This window comes from Lactuca saligna, chromosome 8 (genome assembly GCF_052625555.1).
Source record: "Lactuca saligna cultivar CGN05327 chromosome 8, ASM5262555v1, whole genome shotgun sequence".
Taxonomy (NCBI): Eukaryota; Viridiplantae; Streptophyta; class Magnoliopsida; order Asterales; family Asteraceae; genus Lactuca; species Lactuca saligna.
The window spans coordinates 79675663-79683160 of NC_136424.1; the positions used below are offsets into that span (position 1 = coordinate 79675663).

At 35.0% G+C, this 7498-nt stretch overlaps 3 protein-coding genes across 4 annotated transcripts; 2 read left to right on the plus strand and 1 right to left on the minus strand.

Moving 5' to 3' along the window:
* The first annotated feature begins 1141 nt into the window (after positions 1 to 1141).
* Positions 1142 to 3140, plus strand: LOC145008713 (calmodulin-7). The gene is made up of 2 exons (XM_078967311.1): positions 1142 to 1318; positions 2613 to 3140. Exons 1-2 carry the CDS (start codon positions 1243 to 1245, stop codon positions 2984 to 2986), a joined length of 450 nt encoding a protein of 149 aa, XP_078823437.1. The 5' UTR covers positions 1142 to 1242; the 3' UTR covers positions 2987 to 3140.
* Positions 3141 to 3275: 135 nt separating this feature from the next.
* LOC145008711 (putative E3 ubiquitin-protein ligase RHC1A) lies at positions 3276 to 5233 on the plus strand. The gene is made up of 2 exons (XM_078967308.1): positions 3276 to 3609; positions 4433 to 5233. The coding sequence occupies exons 1-2, from the start codon at positions 3359 to 3361 to the stop codon at positions 5208 to 5210; spliced, it is 1029 nt and encodes a 342-aa protein (XP_078823434.1). The 5' UTR covers positions 3276 to 3358; the 3' UTR covers positions 5211 to 5233.
* A 124-nt stretch (positions 5234 to 5357) lies between these two features.
* LOC145008712 (nascent polypeptide-associated complex subunit alpha-like protein 1) lies at positions 5358 to 6935 on the minus strand. 2 transcript variants are annotated; one of them, XM_078967310.1, is made up of 4 exons: positions 6768 to 6935; positions 6147 to 6225; positions 5908 to 6035; positions 5358 to 5827 (listed from the first exon to the last, which is right to left on the minus strand). In XM_078967310.1, the coding sequence occupies exons 1-4, from the start codon at positions 6819 to 6821 to the stop codon at positions 5480 to 5482; spliced, it is 609 nt and encodes a 202-aa protein (XP_078823436.1). In that variant the 5' UTR covers positions 6822 to 6935; the 3' UTR covers positions 5358 to 5479. The 2 variants fall into 2 exon arrangements, with proteins under 2 accessions (XP_078823436.1, XP_078823435.1); XM_078967309.1 differs by having other exon boundaries at positions 6762 to 6935.
* Between the last annotated feature and the right edge of the window lie 563 nt (positions 6936 to 7498).

The following is a 7498-nucleotide window of genomic DNA, read 5'->3' on the forward strand; positions in this document are numbered from 1 at the left end:
CGCTAAGCCAACATCCCAAACATTCCAAAAGTCCATTATACCAAAAGATGACTCATAAGAATCAAAACTTTATGGACATGCATGCCTCATGCATATCCTACACACTTCTAGGTCAAAAATGGTGAAAGTATGACCTTGAACCCGTATATGACACCAAAACAAGTCTAAAGTCCATATCCAGAAGATAGAACACTTCAAGGACATTCAAGAATTATATAGTTGCAAGGTTTATCTAGAGTTCTTCCTTGAACTCCAACCAAAACCTCAAAAAGGGACTCAAAGACCGTAAAATGAAAGATTAGGAAAGCTTGAATCATAAGGTTTGGAGCTTGATGACTTATAAAGCTCCTTAGGATGGAAAAGAACTTGGATCTCTTATGGAAACACTCACTCAAGCTCCAAAGAATGATGTACTTCCTTGAGCACTCCCAAATGGAACCTATAACAAGCAAAGGAGGGAGGAGATGGAATGAATGCTAGGGTTTCGTTCTTTAGAAGATAGAGGTTGATCCTTATAAACCCTAAAAGTTAAAGATGTTTAAATAGTGCCCCAAACATGGAATCTAGGGTTTTGTTCAAACAACGGCGCTACGCTTAACGTAGACATACATACACTCAGAGTAGCTTGCCTACACTAATCGTAGCATCATGACTTGAAATTCATCATTTGACACTAGAAAAATGGCATCTCAAAGAACAAGTGCTACATTTATATAGGTAAGGGGCTATTTGTTATTTATTTATTTTTTTTTGAAATTATAGGGATCATATACATGTTTTTTGAACTTAGAGATTATATGTCAAATTTCTAAAAAGCACATGGATCATTTATAATGTTTTCTCTTTAAAAAATTAACATATAACTTTTAAAAATATATATATTTAAAAAAAATAAAAATTTAATTTAATAGACAACTTATTTTTTATTAATAAAATATGTAAAGTCACCATTGATTTTAACGTAATAAAGAAACTTTATGAACTAATTAATTCAAAGTTAGTAATCTTAAAATTATTACTATTTTTATTTTTATTTTTTGTAACAAAGGAAGGGGAAGAAAGAGGGCAGAGCGGTAAAAACGGATGCAACGAATTTGATAAACCGATCACGTCCGGAAGCCAAGCTGGTATATAAACCCTATTCTTTGTCTGAAAACCATTGATTACAATCGACAACCCTATTTTCTCTCCCTCTCTCTTTCCACCCACACTTTCAACCAATCTCTCTTTCACTCCCAACAAATGGCCGATCAGCTCACCGATGACCAGATCTCCGAGTTCAAGGAAGCCTTCAGCCTATTCGATAAGGATGGCGACGGTATGTTTCATTTATTATCGTTTTTATAAATGAATTCGTTGATTATTGAATTTTGTTTGAATGTTTTTTTTTTTCATGATGTGTGTTTTAGACGAGTATGTTCATGCGATTTTCTTCGATTTTTTTAATAGTTTGTGTATATGTTATCAGTTGTATCTATGTTTATGTCATCAATTTGGGGTTTAGGAACGATAAGCTTTTCAACAAATAGCTGACTTCCCCCTCTAAGACGGCAGATTGCATCATCACCACAGTGTTTATTTGGGTTCTCAATAGGGGTAGTTTTGGCGCTTGTAAGTGGCACAATTGGGTTTGTTGCCCGTTTAAAATTCTGTAATTTCCTTGCTCTGTTCCCTTTCCCTGCCTTTTCCCTTTAGGCATGGCCTGTTTTTTATATAAATTCGTCGTTTCTAAAAAAATCAATTTGGGGTTTATCCTGGTTTAGGTGCGAATTTTCCAATAACTGTGATGTAAATCATGTGTTTTAGAGCCGATTTTGATGAAAACATTGTTTTGTTTCCGTGTCTTAGCGCTTTGCATCGACGAAATATAATAAATAAACGTTAAAAAAGAGGAAGCCAAATTGAAAGACGTCCTTAACGATGAAGGATTCCTGTACAAATTGCCTATTGGACCGTTTGTAAATATATATAACTGGATATGAATGAAATTGATCATGGGTTTGTCATGTTGTTAGGTAGTTTATAAATTATAACTGTAACATCCTTTGAAAATATGTCTATATATACCTGCTAGTAATATTGATGAAATGCATCATGATACATAAGCTTTCTACATCTCGTTAGGAGGTTTTTCATCATATTAATTAATGATTGAACTATATGCCAATTGCCTAATCAAAAGTTGTATATATTCTAAGACGAAGGAAGTACTTAATATACAATAATAAGGACCCTTAGCAACATATTCATGTTCTTATCAAGTGTTACATACTGAGAAATGAGTATGGTGACGATATTATTATTAGTACCCTCTAGTTGGTCAATTAATTGTTTTTGAAGTTAATAATCGATCATTTCATTTTGTTATATATTTTGAATGGACAATAGTCTTCTTTCTGTTTGACAATTGAAGATTGATCAAATGAATATTTTGATGATTCGATCTACATGCTGGGATCTTATACCTCAACAAGAAATCAACATAATCTCTGAATTTAAAAAAAAAAAAAAAAAAAAAAAAGTGACATTGTGGGGATTGCTTCTGTATTATTTTTATGCCGGAGGTGTATTATGGGAACTAATAAAAAATGTGAACTGTGTGATATATGCAGGTTGCATCACGACAAAGGAACTTGGAACTGTGATGAGATCGCTTGGGCAAAATCCAACAGAGGCTGAGCTCCAGGACATGATCAACGAAGTGGATGCAGATGGAAATGGAACCATTGATTTCCCAGAGTTTTTAAACCTCATGGCAAGGAAGATGAAGGATACAGACTCGGAGGAAGAATTAAAGGAAGCTTTCAGAGTCTTTGACAAAGATCAGAACGGTTTCATTTCTGCTGCTGAGCTTCGTCATGTCATGACAAACCTCGGTGAAAAACTCACTGATGAAGAAGTTGATGAAATGATCCGTGAGGCAGATGTTGATGGCGATGGTCAAATCAACTATGAGGAGTTTGTTAAGGTCATGATGGCCAAGTAATAATATAATTAATAGTCCTAGTTTTATTTTTATTTTTATTTTGTCAGTATCTAGTTGTTGTCAATTGGTTTCTTTCGGGCCATGCATGGATATCCTTCTTGTTTAATTATGTATCTGTCACAAGTTTATATATATTTTTTTATGTTGCTGATTCCGATTTCATTCCAAATGCTCCGCTTTTGCTTTCTGAAAATGATATCGAGTGAGATGTATGTAACCGGAAATTATATAATCACTTTTTTAGTGTGTTGTGAAATACATAAATCACTTTTTAACGTGTCGACGAATCTTGTGACTTTAGTGTGTTGTGAAATAAATTATATAATTGCGTGCCAAAAAGATGTCGAGTCTGATAATATTTTATTATAGCCTATGACTACAACCACGTGGACCCCAAATCCATCAAGCTTGACGGTGATACTACGCACATCTGCGCACGTTAGCACCTACTCCTACGACCCCACTACTATACACCTCAACATTTTGTCCCTCACTGGTTACAGCTCCACTACCAGAGTAAGAGCATCTCTATTCTCTGCCTCTGATAACCTCTTACAAGTTCCAAATTCGTTTCAATCTCAAATCGTCTCTCATTGCACTTGGATTGGATTAAAAGATCAAAGGTACAATTCGTAAAATGCATCGTCTCTTCTTCTTTATTGCATTCCTTCTTATCAGTCAGTAATCTCTATGCGTTTGATCTTCAATTGTTTCCTTGAATGGACCGATTGTCAAGTATCGGATTCGATTTACTGACTTGGATCGTGATTTGCTAATTCATTATACCTACCTTTTGATTTGATGCGTTTCTCAGATTTTTATTATTTGGATCCTAGGTGAACTTGGACATTAATCCCCCGAATTTGTTTTAACTGATCCGTACAATGAACTTTTGATATAGTTGGGGTCGCCTTATCGTAACATGATCGGAAAACATGAAAGAATTATACATCTGTGAAATTTTAACATTAGACATGAATAAGTGGCTCAATCTACTATATATGTGTGTCTACGTTCTTCGTTCTCTGAGTTCCTCTCCGGCGTTGACTTTTTTACATCAAGGGTGTTGATCTGCAGATCTAAAATTCATATGGATACTTGAATTTCATGGAAAAATAATCAAACCCAATATTATCAGAATGCAAAACAGATATTGATTTTGTTGGCAATTTACCACAAACATTTCTGGATTTGTACCTGTTCTTCAAGAACGCAAAACTGATGTGGGTTTCGTTTTTAATTTATCAACGACTTTCTTTGGAATCCATGTCAAAATGAATCAGGAACAGATAACTAGCATGATTCAAGTTAAAATCCAAAACGATAAGTATTTCATCTTTCATGTGTATTATAAGATGGAAATCTGTATCTATTATTAATATAGTCGAATCTTCAATGTTGGATTGATGATGAAATCTAGCATTCACTCAAATTACTATATTACAGGTCTCAAATGGAAGCAGACAGAATAACCACAACCACCCATTGGTGTTACACTTGCAGGCAATTAGTCACTCTCACAACACAAACCAGAGTTTGTTGTGAATGTGAAGGAGGCTTCGTTCAAGAGCTTGAAAATATCCTAACCACAACCACAACCACCACCACCACCACCAATGTGGAAGAACAAAACCGCAACTCAGGCATCATGGAAACCCTCTCAAACTTTTTCCGGCGACAAGAAACACAATCCAACCACCGGGATCAACAAGACATGGTAACTGAAGACAACAACATTAACAGCACGTGGGGCCCATGGCCTATTTTCTCCGGCGACATGCCGGTCAGAATCCCCAACAATGGCGGTCTTTTTGAGCTTTTCAATGAAGTGCTCGGACTCCGGCGAGAAAACGGTGCAGACATCTTTGTGGGCCCCGGAGTTGAAGAATTCTTCCAACAGTTGAACAGTCATGATTCCGATGTTCCTCCACCACCTCCAAAGTTATCAATCGATGCATTGCCAACTGTTAAAGTTTCAAAGAAAGACATTCGGTCTGATTCCCATTGTGCAGTTTGTAAAGAGAAGCTCATATTGGGGTCTAGTGCCAAGAAGTTGCCATGTAAACATTTGTACCATTCAGGATGTATTGCACCTTGGTTAGCTCAGGTGAACTCATGCCCGGTTTGCCGCCGCGAAGTGGTGGCAGGTGGTGGCAGTAGGAGGCGGAGCCGAGTATGGCATAGTCGGTTGTCTTTCTTGTGGCCTTTTGGATCCCAATCTTGAACTTGTTTGCAACTTTGCATCCCCTTTTTTGTCTTTGTTACTTGTGCATCTACAAAACTCGGGCATAAAGATCGGTTGAAGTTGTTTGTTTTTGTTGAAGAATATGTTAAATTATAAAACCAAAATGATTCTCAAAACATTCTAACAAAAGCAAAACAAACCATTTTCTTTATCATTACTCAAAGTCAAACCCTCATAAACATACCAACAAACAACACACAATTACACGATCTCAAACATACAAGAATATCAAAACAGAGCTTCTTCTTCTAGTTTGTAAGCTCCATGATAGCAGAAACAATATCACCATCTGCAGCCTTTAGAGCCTTCACAGCCTTGGATCTGGAAACCCCAGCTTGTGTCATCACGAGGTCAATGTCCTTGGGCTCCACCCCACTCTCATCAACTTCATCTTCTTCATCATTTGCAGCAGCCCCTATTGCCTCCTCAGAAGCCATGTTTGACATCACATTACTCAAATTTGGTGCTTTAAACTGCTCAGCTGCCTGACTCTGCAACTGTGAGCTCAGATCCTCTATCTTTGCTTCACCAAATATTACATATGTATCTGAAGCAGGCGACTTGAATACATCTGGTTTTGATATCACAAACAGAATCTGCAACACCATAACAACAATCAATCAATCAATCAATCTTATCAAACAACCAATCAATCATCATGAAAAAGTTAACCCACATTTTTGCTCTTCTTCACAGTGACACGACTGACTCCAGGAATGGGCTTCATCCCGAGTTTTAACATAGCCTTCCGACTCTTTTTCTCACTTCTACTTTGCTTAGATCTACCACTTGCATCTCCTAAACCTGTGCTTGCAAAACAAATTCATCAATCAATGGTTTCCCTATGTGACACGTAAAACCCCATCGGTTTCTTGAAATGGAATGAGTATATCATTTTTAATTGCATAGTCTCACCTTCAACATCATCTTCATCATTGCCATCATCATCATCTTCATCCTCATCTTCTTCGTCTTCAATCAGCGGTTCCTCATGCTGCAAAATTTATCGTTTTAAACATTGGTGACATTAGACCCTCATCCATGGTCTTTAGACCCAAAACCAACAATTAAGCATACAATTCTAAAAACCATACATCGTACACTTGTAAGAAGAACAAGTCTTTACAATCTTCACTAGGTCGTAACATATATACAAGGAAAACTAACGGTTCATATGGTCAGTAATTGTCAACACTACAAACACACAACATTGAGATCTCTTATTTTGGGGGAAAAGGACAAGAACGAAAAAGTATACGATAATGAGATCAAAACAAGGTTCCTAGGATGATCTGATAGTGATATTTGTGCATCACGTTGCTAGATCCAGCTTTTTTGAAGCTGTTTCGATTTCATCAGTCCATTTTGCTACCATTTACATAGATTAGCATAACTAAAAACCGACATATCAAAGTTGATATGAAGCTAATGAAGTGAAACAATCAAAGGTTGTAGTGGAACCAGAAGAACAATAATATAAGAATCAAAGATGAAAGATTTACAATTACTGAATAGGAAAAGAGATCTTACAGCAACCTTTTGTTGTTCGAGAATGGCAGCAAGGAGTTCTTCTTGTGTGTGAGCAGTCATGGTGAGCACGGAGGAGTGTGTGTGGGAAAGAAAAGAAACGAATAGATCACAAAACCCTAAAAATCTCCGAACACCAAACACAAACAGTTTTGGAGAGCAAACAATAGTCCCTCTTTTTTATATTTGGTAAACTGTTTTCAAATTTAGGGATGTTTTCCTTTTTCCTTTTTTAAGCTATTATCTGATTATTCATTGAAAAAATGTTTTTTTAAAACACCATTTTACTTTTTTATTATATACTAGTTTATAATATGTGGAAGCGACGAATAAAAAACTAATTAAATTTTTTAAATAAAAATTTTAAATTATTAATTAATAATTTTAAATAACTTATTAATTAAAAGATATTTTTTTAGTTGTATAGAACATTATAATCGTTGATTCAAATAAATACGTAAAATATATTATTTTATAATTTGGATAAATTTTATTTTATTATAATTTGTATAAATTTTATTTTATTTTTATTCTAATGTTATTAATTTAATTTAATTAAAATGAAATTTAATTTTTGAAATTTGAAATTGAGAATCAATAAATTGACAAGTGTTATGATATTAATTACAATGTCTACCACGGTATCACATGACAAAAAAACTATTCTTTATTGATATAAGGATTATATATTTTTTTAATTTTTAATTGTATGTATGGTTCGGCTGAAATTAAATATACAA

What these genes read in the sequence shown, in the direction of transcription:
- LOC145008713 (XM_078967311.1), top strand. Translation starts at nt 1,243, where the DNA reads ATGGCCGATCAGCTCACCGATGACCAGATCTCCGAGTTCAAGGAAGCC. An exon ending in ATTCGATAAGGATGGCGACG is followed by an intron (nt 1,319 to 2,612) that starts GTATGTTTCATT and finishes TGATATATGCAG; the next exon opens with GTTGCATCACGACAAAGGAA.
- LOC145008711 (XM_078967308.1), top strand. Translation starts at nt 3,359, where the DNA reads ATGACTACAACCACGTGGACCCCAAATCCATCAAGCTTGACGGTGATA. An exon ending in ATTGGATTAAAAGATCAAAG is followed by an intron (nt 3,610 to 4,432) that starts GTACAATTCGTA and finishes ACTATATTACAG; the next exon opens with GTCTCAAATGGAAGCAGACA.
- LOC145008712 (XM_078967309.1), bottom strand. Translation starts at nt 6,821, where the DNA reads ATGACTGCTCACACACAAGAAGAACTCCTTGCTGCCATTCTCGAACAA. An exon ending in TGATGAAGATGATGTTGAAG is followed by an intron (nt 6,036 to 6,146) that starts GTGAGACTATGC and finishes TTGCAAGCACAG; the next exon opens with GTTTAGGAGATGCAAGTGGT. An exon ending in CTGTGAAGAAGAGCAAAAAT is followed by an intron (nt 5,828 to 5,907) that starts GTGGGTTAACTT and finishes ATGGTGTTGCAG; the next exon opens with ATTCTGTTTGTGATATCAAA.